Source organism: Stigmatopora nigra, chromosome 9, assembly GCF_051989575.1.
Source record: "Stigmatopora nigra isolate UIUO_SnigA chromosome 9, RoL_Snig_1.1, whole genome shotgun sequence".
In the NCBI taxonomy this organism is placed as follows: Eukaryota; Metazoa; Chordata; class Actinopteri; order Syngnathiformes; family Syngnathidae; genus Stigmatopora; species Stigmatopora nigra.
The window spans coordinates 5426155-5446512 of NC_135516.1; the positions used below are offsets into that span (position 1 = coordinate 5426155).

At 40.8% G+C, this 20358-nt stretch overlaps 1 protein-coding gene across 2 annotated transcripts; it reads left to right on the forward strand.

Annotated features, from left to right (window-relative positions):
• Positions 1-379: 379 nt before the first annotated feature.
• Positions 380-20065, forward strand: epc1b (enhancer of polycomb 1b). 2 transcript variants are annotated; one of them, XM_077724211.1, is made up of 15 exons: positions 380-685; positions 1614-1712; positions 12957-13116; positions 13255-13400; positions 13483-13689; positions 13775-13923; positions 14478-14613; positions 14705-14860; positions 14957-15046; positions 15473-15621; positions 15700-16070; positions 16926-17050; positions 17124-17262; positions 17888-18257; positions 19027-20065. In XM_077724211.1, the coding sequence occupies exons 3-15, from the start codon at positions 13017-13019 to the stop codon at positions 19100-19102; spliced, it is 2214 nt and encodes a 737-aa protein (XP_077580337.1). In that variant the 5' UTR covers positions 380-685; positions 1614-1712; positions 12957-13016; the 3' UTR covers positions 19103-20065. The 2 variants fall into 2 exon arrangements, with proteins under 2 accessions (XP_077580337.1, XP_077580336.1); XM_077724210.1 differs by lacking the exons at positions 380-685; positions 1614-1712 and adding an exon at positions 2880-3422.
• Positions 20066-20358: the final 293 nt, after the last annotated feature.

Genomic DNA, 20358 nt, shown 5'->3' on the forward strand with positions numbered 1-20358 from the left:
ATGACAAATAATTGATAAAATAATTACTTTATTTTCTGCTTTTGAACAGACATTTAAAAAATTGGAACCATTCCATGTGCATTTTCTCATCCATTTTTTTTTCCATTTTACAAGGTACGAGAATATAACCGAAAATTCAAGTCTGTGGGTAATTTAACGTATCAAAGTGGATATAATTGTTTAAAAGCATAAAATAAAGACCTAAAAAGTCAAAGTTAACGCCTTTATATAAACCCAATGTTTCTTGAGACCTTTCCGACCAATCATGTTGTGATCTCGGGCCTGTGACGCCAGACGTCACCGCCCCCTCCAGCTTACCCCCTGTTGATTGGTAGTCGCTGTGGTCCAATCAGAAAGCGTCTCTCACAGCAAAGTTGTTAACCCCCAACAGTAGCACTTTTTGGTGGCCACCTCTAGTTTCAACCTGCTTCAACAGCGACAAGGAAATGAACAATTTCACTCGATTAATATATACTTTTTGTCAAAGCCAGTGGACGCCAATGAAGTGTTTCTTCCCGAACATGACAGTGGCGAGGAGAAGGCAAGAGAAGCTTGGCTGTCGCCTTCATGTGATTTTGGGTTTGTAGTAGCAACGTCGATTTTCTTATCCTGTTTTTTCTTTTTAAAACTCGGATATTCGCCAGTTTTGGAGGATTAATAATCACAATCGGAAAGCTCGTGTCCCGTAAGTACTCTCTTGTTATATTTAAAGAGCCACTCCTGCCTCGAAAGTGTATTTTTTTGCTGATGATTTCATTACAACGCAATCGAATTCCGAGCTGGACCCTCTTTGGATGGCAAGTCAAATAGGGAAAAAGTTGTTAAATTTCGCTTGGGCGATACCCAATAAATGTTAAGATCAATGTTTCGACGACATGTAGTTGACTTCTCCCCCCCCTTCACATGACTGACAAAAACAGAAGGTCGCAAACGTCATGTGTGATTTGGTTGCTTGACGGTCGAGTGTTTAAAATAAATAAATAAATCATCGTAAGTTCTTCCGGGCTCTTTGTTGTCGATTATTATTTGGTCGCACTCTCATTTGCTAGGCCCCAAATGCATTTTTTTTCGCTGCCCTGTCCTCGGTTTCATAGCTGAAAACATTGTTGGTTTGCAGTTTTTTTAAAGGGGCGTGTGGCTCAACATTGCCTTGCTGGCGTCTAGTGGTGGCTTTGTGAACTGCATGGCCTTTGCCTTCAGGGACCTTTTCATCCACTTTTTTCCTTTCAAGTGAGATACTTTATGGATGTAGTATTCAATTTTAGACGTTTGTCTTAGTTCACTGGCTTCCATTGACGTCGATTGGGGTCTAATCCATTTGAACTGGATGTGGTTGGCTGTCCATTTTAATAGATCCTCACTAAAATATGCTCTAATTTCAATAAATCACACAAAACCACTTAACACCGATATATTTATTACACGCTGTCACCAAATGTGTGGCAATAACATTAACTATATTTTATACACATTTTTTTGTGGGGAAATATAGCTTGATTTAAACTTGACGTCTGCCTTTTAAAAATATTGGCAATAGTATTTACCAGTCCGAAACTACTTTTTAGAAAGCCATCAATTACTCGTGGAAATATTTAATTATGGTGTTCTCTCAGGTGTTCGAGATGGATGAATTGGATTTATTGGATTTTACCAAAGGAGAAGTGGAATTCCCTTGGCGAGATCTTGGATGAACCTTAAATCTTCTATAACTGGTAAGTTGACTTTACTTGTTGATTGACTGATTATTTGCATGTGCCTGTACGGGGCAGTTTGCACTTATGTCCACTAGATGGCAAAAGTGAAGGATTCATAGTAAATGAATGGTCCGCCTCACTATTTGGAAACCAAGGATTCAAACCTGTGTTGTTGTTTTTTTAATATGCTCCAGGTTACTCCAAAATGGACAAAACATACTTAGGTAGGTTATTTGATCCTCTAAATGCTCTGTAAGTGAATGTGTAAGATTATTTGTCTTTCTCTCTGCTGTAATTGGCTGGCAACTAGTTCAGGGGTACATCACCACCTGGCTATAATCAGTTGGGGTATGCTCCAGCACCCTTGCGGCCCTTGTGAGGAGAAGTGGTGCACTATAGTATAGTTTGGCCAATGGAGATGTGACTGCAGTGTATCAATCAGTGATTTGCAACTGGTGGGTGACGTAAGTCATGTAAAATAAAGTACATGGGTCCTTCTTAACTATGGTACAATAGTTGAGAATTATTGATTTATTTGTGTATATTTATTAATTGGATTGTTACTTTTGTATTTTATCAGAGGTTTAGGTGTATATTTTGGTCAGAATGTTTATATTCAAATATAATGTTAATTGAAATGTTTATTCATTTTACTTTGTAAATGTGCATTGGAAAAAAATATAAAAACAGTATCTCTAAATATAATTGTGATATGGTTCTAATTGTACTTGTAATCTGTCACAAATATTGTTATTGGTGTCATCACTGTTGATTGTGTACTTTTTTTTCAATGTCTTGTTCACTGACACTGTTCAAATCAATTTGAACTGGACTGGTTAGCATTTAGGTGATGTTTCAGCACCATTGATGGGCAATAGACGTCCAATCCATTTTGACTGGGAGGAATGAAAGTGCTCCTCTCCGTCGAAATTGCACCTAATTCCTTCCATTAGGATACACCTTAAAACATTTTTAAGGTAACTCTGGTTCATCGGTAGCTGCCAATGAGTTGACACGGAAATATACCCACTTAGTCCATACATAAATCACAAGTAGATATTTGTTACACTTTCATGCCCTTCCGCGAACTTACTTCCCGTGACCGCAAAGCGCACGCGCTCGGAACCGCGCGGGAATGGTCGCCGGTCTAGCTGGGCGGGTTTGGTGGGGGGTGGGGGGTTAGGCAAGCAAGCAGGCTACTGAGGGGGTAGGAGGGTAGGTGGGTTGGACTGAGCCGAGCAAAAAACACGCCAAAACACTTTTAAATGTCCGCCATGTTGCCCATGGCGCACTGAGCCGCCAAAGCGGAGGGGAAGCGGAGCGTCGGGAAAAAGCAGGCCAAGACACAGCGACCGACATCCGGGCCTCCATCCCCCCCACCCCCACCACTCCACTCCGCGGCTCCGGGCTGGCGACGCCCTAACCTAGCGCTTGACAAGCTTACAAAAAAAAAAAAAAACGTCAGAGTTAGCCGCCCCAGAATCATCCATGAAAGCTTCACTCGTCACCGCGGTGAACCCTAGGAGCTCGGATAGACATTATCTGTGAGAGGGGGGACCTAAAAAAGGAGGAAAAATGAGTAAATTGTCGTTTCGGGCGCGGGCGCTGGACGCCACCAAGCCGCTGCCCGTCTTCCGTTGTGAGGATTTACCCGACTTGCACGAGTATGCGTCTATTAACCGTGCCGTGCCGCAGATGCCGACGGGCATGGAGAAGGAGGAAGAATCGGTATGCTTCAATTTATTCCATCGTTCCATGTTGAATATGTGGATTTTGCTTGTTTTGTCTCCGTCATAGTCGCTTTCTTTTATATTCTGCGCAAGCCTTCTCAAAATGGCCGCCGTTTTTTCCCCCCGACAGAAACACGACGAATTCTTGCCCTAAACGGTGTTTCGTCCGTATATGAGTCACATTATGGGTATCTAGGAAAAGGACTGAAATAATTTTGGAAACATTTGTCCGCTTTCCGTTGGAGATTTGTGCGTATAACCGTTTTCCGAGTACAAAGGGATCATGTGACTTCGGCGCAGCGGACATTTTGTGTTGGGGCCTTGTGTTGGCGTAGTGGCGAAGGATGAGCCATAGAGGGCGCCCGAGGGGAATGTCAACACTGCACAGATGGAAGGCAGCTAGCTACTGCATTTTTGGCATGCAGAATGCCCAAATTGGCTGCATAATTATGTTTTATAGTTCTGTTTTGTTATTTTATAGATTTTTATATACATATGTTAGAGGTTTTGTGTAACTGTGATCATAAATTGCTTTCAAACTACTATGTTGATGTTTTATTGACAAGACAATTTACTGTCCTAAGTTTTAGTTCTTTCAATGTCATTGAGAATAATAAAACTGCAATTATGTCTTATTTCATTCCTGTTTTATAGTTGTTTTGTTAGTTTTACTAGTAGACGTCCAAATTGAACTGGGAGAGTTCATTCGCTGCCAGTCATTTCAGTTCACATTGATTGGACATGTATTTCTGTCAATGGCAGCTCAATTAACGTCATGCTTGTAGATGCATACTTAACTTTGCATTAGAAAAATTATGGGTTGACAACTTAATATGTACTCGGATAAACAGTGCTGTTGAAGGCTACTTTATTTAGGCAATAATTTGTCAAGTATTCTTAAGTTTACAATGATATGCCTTAAAATTTTAATTTTAGTAATGTGGTTAATGTTGTGTTTTGATTCTCCAAACTTTGACCATTAGTGTACAGTGCTCATTTTTGGTGTGTATATAACTCTAGTCATATATCAATGTGCGATTTTGTTATTGTCTTTATTAGTAGAGAAGTTGGGCAAGCGTACTTTTTGATTAGTTTTTAGTCATATGTAAGGATACTGCCCATATCATACATTAATGTTCTTCCCCACACAAACAAACACCTGTTTACAATAGGAGGGCGTATAAGGCATCATTTGAAAAGTGGGCTATTTCCTACCTTGTGTTATATGAAATTCTTAATTTATTTTGTCACATTTTAATAGTGATTTTCGTTCACACTGTTCATATACGTTAATAAGATTGAATTATTGTTTGCAAAACTAGAAAGCATGACAGTGAGCAGCTTTTCAAAATATTTTTATTTACTATATAGCTATGTGGGTGGTTGTATTTAATTATTGAATTGAATGTTTTTATTATCAATATGCATGTATAATGACAAAGGTTTCAATGCAGAATGCACAAGTAACAACAGACAAATAAATATTCAATAAATTAGTAGTCCGAGTGCGGTCAACAGAGTGAAGCGGCTTTGGTCCATTTGGAGTCCAGGATGGGTTCCACGGTTTTGGAGTCATTCAGTGCCCAGTTGCACCACTCACTGCATCTCTGGATACGACAACAAACAAGCAAACACATAGAAAATCAATACTATATACTAATGATGAATAAATCACTAAATAGTATTGGTTAATAATCAATTGTGGTTAGTGAGGGAGTAATGGGTGATGCTTAAATGTGTGAATAAAATTTACCCATTCATTCCCTTTTGAAGGATGCTCCGTGTGCAGCTGACTCACAAGTGTCACGCCAGTGTGCCGGTCGGCCCTATTTCTACTACTTACTACTGTTTGCTTTTTCTTTTGTCATCAGCCTGCCTGCTTGCTCGCTCGGTGTCAGGGGTTCAGTGTGTCAGATGGCACAGCAGACTGCCAGGCAGGCACGTGGCAAGGGGGAAGTAGAAAGTAGAGTCAGCTTGAGGTGAAGAGTGGGGGGTTGTGATTGTTGATGCTGTGACTTAAAAGATTGCTTCCTCAGCTGAAGATCTCCATTACTTGCATAATACAAATTCTTTTTGGTCTCAATTTGAGAGAGTGGTTTTTTTTGTAATGTTTTTTTTTTTGGTGCGCCAGAGAGCAAAGTAGCCCTGTTGGCATGGGTTGTGTACATGTCTGAGCTCTGCTCGTTTGCTCTGTTGGCCGAGTTTTATTGCATAACAGCGGCTCATTCACTTCTATTGAGATCACTGTTTGTTTCAACCAAAACTTCAAAAGTAATGGGCCATCATGAAAAAACAAGCAGGTTGTTAAAATGAGAAAAAATATGTGAGTTGGACATCCCTAGATTATTCTGCAGTATTTTTCACACTTGTCATATCACAAGTCGTTTGATCATGTGTTATTGAGGTAATTGTGTAGCTAAAAAAGCTAACATGTCTGCTATTGCATTGCTGCGTTTACCATAGACCTGTGATAGTGACAGTGGATCAAGCACGTGGTCGATGTTTGTTTGTGGATGGCCACCTTGTCTTTTATGACATTTACGCTTGTCTGTGGTATTTTTGGTGATCCACAAGTATCTTAGAATCTCACAACCAATGACCTTGACTGAGCTGAAATTTGGATCATGTCACTCTTGGCAAAGCGAGTCTTCTGCAGCTGGCGCTTTTTGTATTTGGCATGTTGCTTGTGTTGGCCCCTGATGACTGACTGTAATATAAAAATAAGGTCGTGTACACAGACTCAATGTGGAGATATAAAAAAAAATGCAATCCACTAGACCAGGGGTGTCAAACTCTGGTAATATGTAATGGAAAATTTATTTTAATCATGTGTTTCATTTCAAATCGAAAGTAAATATTTTTTAAATATGTTCAATATTAAAGTGGAAAATATTTATTTATTTTTTAGACCTTACAAAATGCGCTTTGAACTAAAAACAAAAGAAAAAATTGGATAAAAAAAACTGCAATGATTGATTTTATAAAGAGAAAAATTAGGAAATGTATTGTACATCTATAATCATTTGAATTTGATCCTAAAACAGAGAGTCAGCACTCATGCTTTACTATCTCGGGCCACATGAAATGATGTGGTGGGCCAGATTTGGCCCCCGGGCTGGCACTTTGACACCTGTGCACTAGACTGTGACATTGTTTCTCTCATTCGTTCTAAGTTGACCCTACTGATAATTCACGCTTACAATTTTGTACATGTTTTAGTCATTGCAAGGGATTTGATGTGTCTTAAGGGTTTAGCAACAGTCAAAACAAATGTCTGCACCTCCATTCCAAACACTAATTGATTGTGCCAATTCCTAGAAGAAAAACTTTCTCAGCCAAATGCCATCACCAAATTACAGCAACACTTAAAATAATGTCATTCCATTATTTGTGCCCTAAAACTCATAGTTCAAAGTTATCCACTCCCAATTGCCTGGCTAACTTAATAAAAACATTAAATGTAAGTTTGCCCCTTTTCCATTGCCTTGAGTGCTGCTTTTGAATCAATTTTATTGTAATTTTGCTCCATGACAACAAATGTATCCTATGCAAACATAACAGTTCAGACAACAGAATAGAGGAATCATGGTGGAATTTATCCAAAGGAATTGTGTTCCATGAGCTGTTTACTTACCACTTCCCTTAAGGCGAATTGAAACATTAAGCAACCATATGAATATTTTCCACCTAAAACACTATGGTGATGGGGTCTCAAATGTGGACATGAGAAGACATGCCCATGTTTAAACTCAACTTGTCTATCAAGCTCCACTTTGTAAAATCCTTTTGGCTCAGAGCCAGGAGCAGGTGGCTGGATAACCACAAACTAAAAAAAAAACCTTAAAGCTTTTTTATCTATTTATTTATTTCTGCCAAGCATCAAGTATGGTGGTTTTGTCTCAATTGGTCCTGAACAATGTACCATTTGAAGTATGGCATTGTGATGTGCACATGTGCAATATCCACATCACAGGATGTGCACTTTTTTAATATCCGAGGTTATTGTTTAGAAGGCATATCTGGTCTTTAGATTGCTCTATCCTCTCCTGACAACAACTTCTTGTTGCTTTCTGTCTGCCTTGTGTGACATGAATTAGTGCTGACAGCTGCTTGTTAAGTGATACATTGATCTTGACTACGTACGATATAAGGCACATCAATGAGTATATTTTTAGTGTATATAGTATATTTTTGTACATAAGGTGCTTCTTCTGCCTGTGTCAATAAGCCTCCTGCTTGCTTTCTTTTTTTACTTTGTTTTTATTCATTTATTTTCCGTACTGCTTATCTTCATAAGGGTCGTGGGTTGTTCTGGTCCCCAGGCAACTTTTGGCACTAGGCGGTAGTAACCCTCAATTGGTAGTGTGTGTGTTTACATACATTGCATTGGTTCTGCTTTCACTACTGTTTTCTTGTGTAGATGTTGGCTTTTCTTTATGAAAAGTACTGATTTAAATATTTTATCTGATTGATTGATACATGCCAAGACATCAAAAAAGTTTGACCTTATAAGTGAATGTTACATTTAACATCATAGGGCATGCACTACTACTTTACTACATTGTTTCCCATTTGAGGCTGTTTCAGTTAGTCATTGGCCAACTACTGCGACGTTTATAATGCAGTGGAAAAACAAGTGTGCCTTGAATGTTATGTGCATTGAAAATACTCTGCAGCCGAGCACTATATTTACAAATACTATGTTCAGTGTTTTAGTCTTATTTTGTCACATGATATAATTCTGAAGCTACAGCAGATGTCCACTAATATGAAAGAATACTTCATCTTAAGGCTGTCCCAATTTGCAAAATACATTGTAGAAATGTTAGATGTTTTTGTTGTTGTTTTAAGTTTTAAAAGACCACCCTCAACCCTAGCACCCTTTATTGTTTTACCAATGACATCAGGGTGCATTAGACAGTCTGATACATACTTCTTTGTTTTAAACCGATGTTAGCTGTTCAGAGCATTTTTTTTCTCGACTGATCTCTCAACTATCTTCACGATTAGTCAATTAGGCCAACAACTTATTTTTTTAATGAATTTTGTAGCTATTTCACAATCATTTCAATCAATCATCCACACACGATTAAATTCCTTTTTTAAGTAACCAAAATTGAAAGAGCGGTCATCTCGTCGATTTTTTATTTTCCCGTGTATGGAATGTCTAGCAATGTCAATAGCTGCCCATGAGTAAAATGACTGTTTGATTAGTTTTGCACTAATGCTATTTAATTTTTAATCAAGTATAGACATTAAAAATTGCACACTAAATATCTTTTTGCCCATTAAATTAATTTCAAGTTTATTTTGTTCCAAACATATTGAAAATAAGTAATTGGCCACCTCTTGTTATCAATAATTGATGCTATACAAACACATTTGAATTGCAACTATGTGGTTATGCAACATACATAAAAAATAGGTTGTCTGATTTAATATATTGACATCTTTTGACTTGAGCATTTCTTTAGTAGTGTGCATGCTGAAAAAGTGAGCACCTTATTTCGTGCTGTTGTTCAAGATATTCTCATTACAGACAGGAAATTGGGTTCCTTTAGTACATATGATATTCTGAATAAAATAAACCCGTGAATTTTGCCATCTCTTTCTAGGGAAAAAGTATTCGGAAATGTTTCATCTGTCCTTTTTAATTACTTGAGCTGTAAATGTAGATGCGGGATGTTTTTTCATCTTCATTGTCTCTTGCTTCCTCACTTGTCAGTTTGGGAGCTTTAAAAATAGTATTAGCATTTTGTTTGTATTCCCACCATGTTTACTCATGAATCGTATTAACTTTTTTTCCCCTGAGGTTAGCCCCCACTCCAAACACCAGGTGGGTGTGTCTGTACCACTCGATGCTGTCCATCATGTAGAGTGTCTCTTAAGGCGTCTGGGATAGTGACGGTGATGGATGTGATTCTTTCCGTCGAGCTATTTCGGTACTCCACTGTGCAAATTTAAATTTGTTTTCCAGCAAATAGCCAGGTCGCTCTGCCAAGTAAACAAGCACTCTTGATTGGTTTCGGCTGTACTCTGTTTTACCCCAAGGCTGTTTTATTTAGTCAGTGTGTGTGTGCGTGCGTGTCTTGCATATGGACGTAATGTTGTTAAGAGACGTTGAGGTGGGCTGATAATGTATACGTTTTGTGTGTCTCAACGTGTGGACTTGAACGTGTTATTTGGACTATGAATAGGAAAGACCACTTAAATAGCTTCTAACGCTGTGCCTGATGGTATTTTCAAGTTGCCTCACTAAGCTATGTGCCAAGTAAGCAGCTAAAATTTCAGCTGTTGCTCTGTTGCGCATGTTCTAGCAGCGTTTTTGTAATATAATCTTTTCTTTTTTTTTCTTTAACTCGTATAGCCTCATAAAATTCATTTAGAAACATGCACAGTGCAGTATTTGCTCAAATTTCACAAATTTAGTAGACCAGACATTGCTGCGATAATCAAAAAAACGCAAAGTGGGATCGCCGTAATTATTTCCACCATGCGTACATGTTTTCGCGTCTACAATATCAAGATGTGTAGGTATTATATGACTATTTTCACTTACTGTAATGTATAAATATTTAAATGTGTATATGTTATAAATGTAAATACTGGACTCGCCTCTAACGGTAGCTCTTCCGCTTAATCTTACTAAAAAATAAATGACGATGAGAGAGCTGTGCAGTATGATTTCGGTGAATTCAAGTTGAATGTGATGATTTCTGAAAAAATCCACCCTCACTGAGGCTCCTGCGTGTCCAGTCCGCTCAGTTCTGTATCCTCAAATAAGACCGACGCCGTTCACCCGATGCCTGTCATTTTTCTTCTTTGGCATTGAGTTGAGTGGCGGTAACCTGTCTTCCTCTTGTGAATGTTGACATTTTTATAAACTTTTTATTTTGGTACATAATATAAAATACAGCTTTTTGTTAAAGCTGCTAAGAGGTAAAGGTTGACAGTAGTTACAAGAGAAGCATGTTAGTAAGCTAAGCCTCAGCCGAGCCCACTGTCTCAATTTAAATCGCTTTGTGTGCAACTGTGGCCAGACCCTCTTGAGCGGAGCTGCTCATGTAGTGTACGCTTGACTGGGCTAACTCCCAGCAGCTTTTCTAAGGCCACTAAAAGTGATTACATAGTGAAAAATTAAATGCAAAACCCTCTTAATCTATATTAGACAAACTTTTTCTTGCTTAGGTAGTGAGCTAATGTTTAATTTTCCCTAGCACTTACTATATTTTATTTGATGCTAATTAAAGTGATTGGAATAGAAAATGTGGTGATACTATCTTATAACAGTGTTACAATGCTAATGGAAAACTTTGTGCCTGATGACTGCATTGGCGTCATCAATGACTGCGTATTTTTAAAGCATCCTAATATCTACCGCTGCTATTAAATGATAGTTATGAATTAACATCTCTCATACCGTTTATTTGGCACAAACTACAGAAAACACACAATATAATCCTTTAATTTGATAGTTGAAAATATATTTAACCGTTCGAGTGCTCTTGGGAGATGACTTGATGGCTACCTTTCTGGATGAATGAATCAATACTTGTCAATGTAATGCCTTGATGTGTAAATACTCTGTCAACAATTTTGTATTTCTGACAAGTGTGTGGTTGTCAAATATTTTGGATGTTGCATAGGTATTTTGAGAAAAAAAAGCCATTTAACTGGCTTGCTCTCATCAAGCCTTTCCAATTTTGTTGATGAATTGGTGTTAAAAATCATCAGTTCTCATTTTGAATACACTTGTACTATTTCATTGTCCCTTTTTAGATGAACCAGTTTCGCTTCCTGTGCCAAAATATATTTATTATTGCAGTTATTGTTGTTTTGGTAATCTTCCACTCTGTCTACCGTTATATTTTTTTCACTTTTCATTCATGGTTGCCTTGCTTCCGCTACTACTACAGTCACCGCTGTGTAAATTGCAAAGTCTCATATAGGAATGTCACCCATGTGCGCTTGTTAGCACTAAATGGTGTAACCGTAAAGTAAAATCACACCAGTTGTTTTATACATCAATTGGATGTTGATGCTTCAAGATGTTTCAACTTTTTTGTCCATTGTTAGACGTCAAGTTTTAGCACCTGACTCTAATTCCTTAACTCTGTCTTATACCGTCTAACAATGGAGCGTGTTTAGCATCGAATGAGGTAGACCAGGGTCGAGTGAGTTAATCCACAGATGTTTTATTCCTGACAAATTGATCTTTACATAGCTCTGGGTCCCCCTCCCAAGTAATAAGCCCACTGAGCGTCTCTGCCCCAGCGGAGAATGAGAAAGACAACATCCAAACCCAAATTTGCCCAGTTATAGTAATACAAAGATGAATTTTCATTAGCTGATTAACAATAAGATTTGGATTGATCCAAGGCTGTTGGAAGGCCGTCCTCTTTTGGATCCTCCACTTGTCCATTGTCCCCGCAACTCTGTTGGCCTTGGAGATCTGCACCGTTCGTCTCCTTATCTCGGCCGGCCTTGGAGATCTGCACCGTTTGCCTCCTTAACTTGGGCCGGCCTTGATGATCTGTACTGTTTGCCTCCTTATCAGCCTGCACTGCCTTGGAACTGCCTGTAATTGAACCTCACAAGAATATTGGACAGAGAGCATTTGTACTATGAATAGGCATCATTATAGGGGAACGTTGCCAGTTTGCGTGGTAATGAGTTAAAAACAAGTGTTTAATCCTACAATAGTTATATATAACAATGAAGCAGCTATGATAAAATGAATGAGTAAAATGTCAGTCTTCATTAGATTAAATGGTTAAAATATGTGATCGTCTTCACCATTGACCTTCTCAATCCTTCCACTTTCTGCCCCAATTGCCTAAATTTGTGCTAAAGGAACACCTAAGTCCCTTTTAAGGATTTACCTGTGCTGAAAACATTCACGGACTGAGAACAATATTGTCTCGTTCTACTTTTAACTTAAACAACTACGAGTTGCTAACAGTGGCACGGAGGAATGGTTAGAGTGTTGGCCCCACAGTCCTGAAATTGAGGGTTTAATCCCCAGTGGTTTCAGACTTTCCTCTGTTGTGTGGAGTTTGTGCGTGCTTCCTGCGCCTGTGTGGGATTTCGCTGGACATTCGTTTCCTCCCACGTCCCCAAAACATGCATGATAGGCAGTTAATCACTTTAAATTCTCCATGTATGTTGATGTCAGGTCTTTAAGGGGTTGTTTTTAAAATGCTCCAAAGTGGTCACCTGCCCCCTGAAACAAATTGATACTTTTTGGCAGCCGTGTGCCAGCTGGTAGTGTTTTCAAAAATGATTTACTCTCTATTGTTATTAATAATGTGGTCATGTGTATTCTTCTGTAGTGCTTACCAGAATATTCTTAATTTCTCTTAAAATGTTTTATTACATAGGTTTTTAACAGGTGTTTCTAAGTCTGATTTAACTGTACAGTGAGAGTTTGCAAAACCACAAAAAGTTAATGTTTCAGCTCTGCCATGGAGGTTAACGAGAAATTTGGACGCAATGCTAGTTTGCTAATCGGAATCCAATTGTGCATATGTAGGAACATCATCTCCAGCGGGCCATCTCGGCACAGCAGGTCTATGGCGAGAAGCGGGACAACATGGTTATCCCTGTCCCGGAGGCAGAGAGCAACATCACCTACTATGAAATGCTATACCCTGGAGATTACAAAATGCCAAAGCAGCTCATTCACCTACAGCGTAAGTCACTTTTCATGTCTTTGTGTCTCTCAAACTTTTCTCTTTCTCTTTTTGCTAGTCTTCAATCTAAATGAGGGGATTTTGTCATTTTCAGGCTATTTTTTTAATTTGAATAATTGTTATGTTATTCTCATTCAGCTTTCAGCCTGGACACGGAGCAGCCAGACTACGACCTGGACTCGGACGATGACGCTTTTGTGGCAAAGTTAAAAAAGAAGATGGAGATCAGCCTACTGCAGTTTGAGGAGATGATCGACCGGTTGGAAAAGGGCAGCGGGCAACAGGTTTGTCCAGATAAAAACAACCCACCTAAGCTTTGTTACATGATCGTTCGTGCCTGAAGGAAAATCTGTGTATGCCCCTTAGCTGGTGAGTCTCCCCGAGGCCAAGCTGCTCCTCAAGGAGGACGACGAGCTCATCAAGGAGGTGTTTGACTACTGGAGCCGCAAAAGGAAAAACAGCACGGCGCACTCGCTCATCAACATCATCAAGCAGGAGAAGCGTGACGGTTCCAGCACCAGCGACCCGTACGTGGCCTTCCGCAGGCGCACAGAGAAGATGCAGACCAGGAAGGTGGGTCTCCTCTGGCACCCGCAACCATTCCTTTGATTTTGGCTTTATCCGTGCTAACTCGCCTTCTCTCCTCGTCCATCGAAAGAATCGCAAAAACGACGAGGCGTCCTACGAGAAGATGCTGAAACTCCGCAGGGATTTGAGCCGGGCGGTCACCATTCTGGAGATGATCAAGAGACGGGAAAAGAGCAAAAGAGAGCTGCTACACCTCACGTTAGAGATATTTGAGAAGAGGTTAGTAAGCAATAAAGAGCATTCCCAGTTTCTGATAGATTACGCAACCAGTGCAGTTTGCATGATCACATTGAGGGACGGTTTAGGTGGAATATTTTTCTGGTCATTGTCCAAATGTGACCAGAAAGAATGTTTAACTTGGATAACAATTTCCTTTTAAATGCCATCATCCTACAATACTTGAGTTCTTATACTAACCCACTTTATACTATTTTCCAGAATATTTTTTGATGAATAAATACTATTAAAGATTCATAACATCTTAAAACAATTTCGATATATAAAAACTGAAATAGACTGGTTAAGGACCCCAATAACACTTAAGTTGATCAATAATAAGCATTAATTATTTTTTTCAAAACTCCCCCTTTTCTTTTTTGATATAAAACAATATAATCAACAAGGTACATGACAATTTTTGATGGTTGCATACAACAATATGGCTACTTAGTCGGACTGATTTTGCATAATTTTTCAAGAGTTTGTAATGTTATAACATATATTTAGTTGGATGATTTAGCTACACTGTTTCACCATTGTTTTTCACCCTGCAGGAATGTCATGTCGGACTATGGTGGTGAGGTTCTTGCTGAGGTTCTGGCGGAGCGTGCCCTGGTAAGGCCGCAGATCATCCCGCTGGTGCCACTTACCAACCAGTACCACATGGACCATAAGGACTACAAGTCCAAGGTGAGCGGGTGTTTAAAAACAGTCAGTTTATCCATCAGGTCAACTCTTTACCATGCCTAGAGTTGAACCCCTGATTTCTTTTACCCTCAAGCCGGAGAAGACGGAAGTCCCCCGCCAGAAGAGGAAATACGAGAAAAAGCAGAAGGCCATTCCTCTGTCGGCCAGCGCGCACCACCACGGTCCGGCCGTCTTCAATGCCAAGGACCTCAATCAGTACGACTTCCCCAGCTCGGACGAAGAACCCCAGGTAAGCAGCATAGGTAGCAGTATTTGTCCTTTGCCTCCACCCGGAGGCCACTCTGGAAACAACCAGTTACTGACAAATTTCTTCTCGTATCTGCAGCTGCATTCGGGCTCGTCAGAAGCCGAGGAAGAGAACGACCCAGACGGTGCCTATGCTTTTCGAAGAAAGGCGGGCTGTCAGTATTATGCTGTAAGTTTCGCAGTCAGTTTCATAACGTATTAGCTGCCATTCACAGTGATAAGTCTGGTTTGGTTTTGAAATGAAAACTTTTTAAATCGACCACCCAAAACTTTGCATATTTACAGTGGGAACAATGAAACTGAAAATGGATCAACAACTTGCTAATGTTCTAACCACTCTAATATTATTTCATAAAACAACTCATTTGTAGTACTTTTATATGGGTGTCATGTTATTCTGGGGGGGGGGGCACACTGATTGCACGCCTTTTTATATTTTTAATTTTATAATTTACCTCATTGGCTGCCATTGATGGTGATAGATGCTTAATATGTCTTGACTGGAACATTGTATCTCTGTCAATTGTAGAACATTTGCTAATCTCAACTAGAAGTGGATTGAATGTTTTTTTTTTCCTGTTTTTCCTCCACGCAGGCTCATCAGGATCGAGTGGGCTCCTGGCCGTGGTCGCCGGGATGGGAAGGCGGCCTGGCACACGCTCGATACCGCTACAGTCTCACAACGCTAACCGTGCCGCGACGCTGCCAGGGCCTTGCCCGCCGACGCTTGGGACGAGGGGGCAGGTACGCTTGCTATTTTCGTATTTGTCGCATCCTTCGCACCTGCCACATTGTCACCACCATCGCGTCCTCACCTTTCAGGGTTCTACTGGACCGAGCACATTCAGACTACGATAATGTTTTCCACGAGCTGGACCCCAAGACACTGGACCGCACGCCATCCCCGCCGGGTCCACGTTCGCCGACGGCCAGCAAGTTTGCCAGTACCTCACCAACCAATACCTCAGACAGAGACTCTCCCTCTCCGCCCTCGGACCTCAGTCAGATTCTATTGAGCATAAAAGCTTGCCGGTGGCGCCACTTCCGGCCGCGGACACTACCGCTGCATCAGCTGGACAACGCACACCCGTTGTTCCGCAGGCTAAGTCGTTGCGTCAAACGACCGCTCGCCAACATCGGCCCGCGCGCCCAACGCATCTTGCGGCCCGGGCCGCCACCCCAGCCTCATATTGGTAAGTCCATTGTGTGCATCCACTGCTTTTAAACCCTTTACAAAGCACTCATTGGCTCCCATTGATGTCGTTAGTTGTCCAATTAATTTGGACTGTGAGACATGAGATGGTCGCTGGCAGCCCTCGGGCGCGTGGCGCCGTTATTGCTATTAAAAATAAGCATGCCACTCTCAGTGACGGGTGATGAGTTCAATGCTATGCAATCTAATGTCTATTTGTTTTTATTTGGATTAACATTTTTTTTCCTATCATGATTTAGTATTTGATTTATGTAGATTGGCATTATGAATTGGTAATTTGCGATTAGTTTTTGAACATTTTTAATAATAGATAATGTATTTGTACACTGAAAGGAAATATAGATGATAGTCATTCAATAGATTATTCCATGTGAAAGTTTGTATAGTTTTTACTCTTTATTTTGGGGGCTGACAGATTTCCATGACTTAATTAGTATTTTACATTTATTGATTCTAGTTCTGAGCTCTCACTGTTTTTATCTTAAAGTAGGGGGGGTTGTTTATCAGAGAAAAAAATTGTATTTTTAAACCAACGTCACTCATCCCTAATGCAAATTGAGACCTGAATTGTGTAGGCCACAATTGTCTACCAAATACTGTCACCTGCATGATCCAGAATCTGATGTCCACATTTGTTGACACCAGGTCTTTAAGGACTGGGATTAATATTTGCCTTGGTAGAGGCGTAATTGAAACCCCACCAGCAAATTTGTTGTAGTTAGTGTCATACAATCATGGTCATGCACGCTGAATAAGCACTCAAAGAGGTGTGCATCATTGTACTAGTCCACGTGTTGATGAAACATGTCGTATCCCACACGTGTGTTTATGTCAGCACTGACAGCCGAGCAGTTCCAGCTTCACCAGGATCAGTTGTTGCAGATGCAGAAAGAGCAGCTTGAGCAACAGCAACATCAAGCCAGCAGAGCCACTGCCCACAGCACAACGTCGACAGCACAGGTGAATGCCCCCCCCACGGCTCTCCCTCCGTCTTTCTCTTCCGCTCTCGACGCTCCGTTCCATTCCCCATCAGGTGTCAGCCAACACGTTGGATCAGGCCAGCGCTCAGTTTGCCGCCTCGGCCCTCGTTACCCCCGAGCAAATTTTGGCTCTTAAGACTAAGGAGGAGCTCAGCCTGGGTGGAGGAGTCAATGGTGTTCTGTCTCCCTCAGGTATGTCACCTTGCTCTGCAATAGCAATCATATGTCCAGGACCCGGTTTCTTTATGAGCATTACAGATAACTCAAAAGTGCTAGATGTTCAATCCATTTTGGCTAAGAGGGCCTTTAGCAGTCACAGTTCAAATGAATTTGACGTCTATTGTTGTTCATGGCAGGCAATGAGTCACACACAGGAAACAATTTGAAGCCTTGTTTGCTAGAAGGTACATAACATTGAAACTTGTCACATCTGCAATGTCTGGGAGTAATACGCCGCTGCCGCCGATCTCATTGATTTTTCAAAATGTTGCCCTTAAATGTAGCTAATCATTCGCCCAGTAAAATTGATGCAATGTATTGCAAGAAAGTAAATATTTTGTGGTAAGAATCAAACAGACGTGGTGTCACTGATTTGGCGTTTTGTTGATGTGGTGCCAGTTTAAGCTATTACTTAAACAAGTGATCAAGTGAATTCAAAATTGTGAAAAGAAAAAAATCTGCCATAACTTAAAGGCATTTAATGGATGAGAAAAATGACTATTGGGACAAAAGTGATTGCGGTATTGTCTTACTTTTGTAAAAGGAAGCACTTCTTATTTTTAGTTTTTAATGTGACTCTCCTCTTGTTGTGGTTCAGGTGTCTACAAGGGCTTGCACCTTTCCAGCACAGCGTCCCCATCCCTGGCCGCCCCGGCCCCGCCCGTCACCCTGTCCGGCGCCGCCTCTCTGCATCCGGGAAGCGCCACCAGCGTCGCGCCCGGCTGTGGCGCAAACAGCAACGCGGGCGGTGCCCGCCACGCCGGTCCCGCAGCCACTAACGCCACTCAGGTCCCGCTGGCCAACAGCCTCCGTCTGGCTGTGCCAGCCAGCAAACGGGCACACGCCCCCCGAACGCTAAGCGGTGCCATGTCGGCGTCGGCATTAAAACTGGCCCACGCCGCCGCCAACTGTCAAAAACCCAAGGTCCCCTCAGCCAGCGCCGCCTCACCGCTGGACATTGTGCCCAGGTGAGACCGTCACACTGCCCTCTTAGTGGATTCTCAATTTTTGCTTTTTGATTTCTTAACAAAGTATTCAATCACAATTGGAAAATGGAAATGACGTTTATAATCCGTCTAAATCGAACATTAGACATGTTTTTGGTGGGAATAGTTCTTCCACTACCTCTCGCGTCCATTATAGTCAAGCAGTCAGTCGCTCTGCCCTGATGTGTAGTAATCGTGCTTGAACGAGCGAGGGCGCTGTTTCCCAGTTCGCGTTCTTGATCAAATTTTGATTAAATACCACATTCAATAAGTGGACAGTTATGCCCAAATAAAAAAAGGTCTACCTCGTTTAAATAACTAAAGGTTTGTCTAATTAGAATGCTAAAGGTCATATTTTGGCATGCCCGTATTTTGTTTTGAATAACTTAATTTTTTTTTTGTTCAGATTTAAAATCCTGCATTTAAGGTTTGGACTAAATATTTGCACTAAGCCCAAGAAAGTATCATATCAAGGCCATATGTTCTTACATAAAACATGTTTACTTTATTGCCAAACCTGGTTTCAGGAATATGTCGATGTAAATGTACTTTTATGTCCCATTTTTTTTTCAATGTCATATACAAAAATAGCAACAAATGTTTAGTATCAGGATATGACTACTTTGTACTAGTGATTACTTGCTCAGGATCTCTCAAAATTCAAATATCTGAGCATTCAATTGTCTTCAATTTTTTTTACAAGAAAACCAGGAAACGTGCTGACTGACGTTGGTCTTGTTTTATTGCGCAGAGAAAACCATGAGCAAGACAAGGCGGCGTCACTCGGCAGTCTTTCTGAGAACACAATGGCCATGGAGGTGACGTAGCCGGCCGGCGCTTGGGGACTCCGGCACCTTGTTTTGGGGTTTTTTTTGGGGGGGGAAGGGGCTTTATTTAGGTGCTATGCATCGTCCGTTAGGCTTGAACGTGAGCGGACTGACTGGACTGGACGGCGTGGCGGCGACCGCTCCAAAGAGCGAGCTCGTCGTTCGCCGTCTACATAACTCCTCCACCGTGTTTGTTACTGTTAATAAGAGATTGTCTGTAAATTGTTAATATGGCAATTAAGAAATGTACAGTACTGAATATTTGTAGGCCTCGACCACCCGCCCCCTCTTGTATATAACATGACTTGAATACACAATTGTTCATTTGTGATGTTTTGCACTCGACATGTTGGAAAAAAAATTAAAGAGAGAAAGGACAAACGGCAGCCGCTGCGACCAGTCTCAACACACACCCCTCCCCTCTCCCTTCGTCTATTTATTGTGCCGCGTTTACGTCCGAATCCTATGTTTGCGACCGCTCGTTCTTCATCCGGCCGCCATTTCAGTTTTCCTTTTTACAATAAATATTTTTGTACCTCTTTTTTTTTCTTAATTTGTTTGCTAATTTGAATTCCCGCAAATGAAACTCATTGTTTTCTGTCATTTGTTTTTGTGCCGGGACGTGGTGGAAAAAGGACCAATCGTTTGACCACTTTACACCAAAACAAAGTGGGGAGAAAAGTGCTGATTTTGCCACTTGACAGACGCTGCGGTCTTCAGCGTCCTCGTCTCTTCTGTGAAGAGTTTGGTACTGAACGCGGTGGCTTCTTGTAGGTTTTTTTTGTGTTGCTGAGTTGTTTTTGTGTGTGTGTGTGTGTATGGAAGTTGAGTGCTCACCTGTGGCGTGTGTTTGTGTGTGTGGACGCTGGTGTGGACATGGCAGCGTTGCGTGGCAGAGATGTTGGATGGATGGACTCCTAAAAAAAAGTGTCACTCAATGAAATAAACATCCAGGGCATTATATCAACTGTCTTTATGATTGTCTTTGTTTTCCTTTTTAATATTTTTCTCTATATTCATGCAAAATTCACACTACTCACCATCTGGAGTGTGGAGCCTAAAAAAATACACATACACACACTTCTAAACAAAATGAACCCTTATTGCAGTTTTATTCACTTTTCTTCTTGTACATGTTATACTTGTACGTAATGAAGTAAATTTCAGGGGGGTTTTATGACCAAAAGAAATTGACCTAAAGTAATCAACAGACTGGTTATCTATGTAATGCATTATGAAAAAATATTTGGGAGATC

Bases quoted from the DNA above. Each gene is read 5' to 3' on its own strand.
- epc1b (XM_077724210.1), top strand. From the start codon at position 3,270: ATGAGTAAATTGTCGTTTCGGGCGCGGGCGCTGGACGCCACCAAGCCG. The intron at 13,690-13,774 runs GTGGGTCTCCTC...GTCCATCGAAAG, and splicing joins AGAAGATGCAGACCAGGAAG to AATCGCAAAAACGACGAGGC. The intron at 18,258-19,026 runs GTGAGACCGTCA...TTTATTGCGCAG, and splicing joins CCGCTGGACATTGTGCCCAG to AGAAAACCATGAGCAAGACA.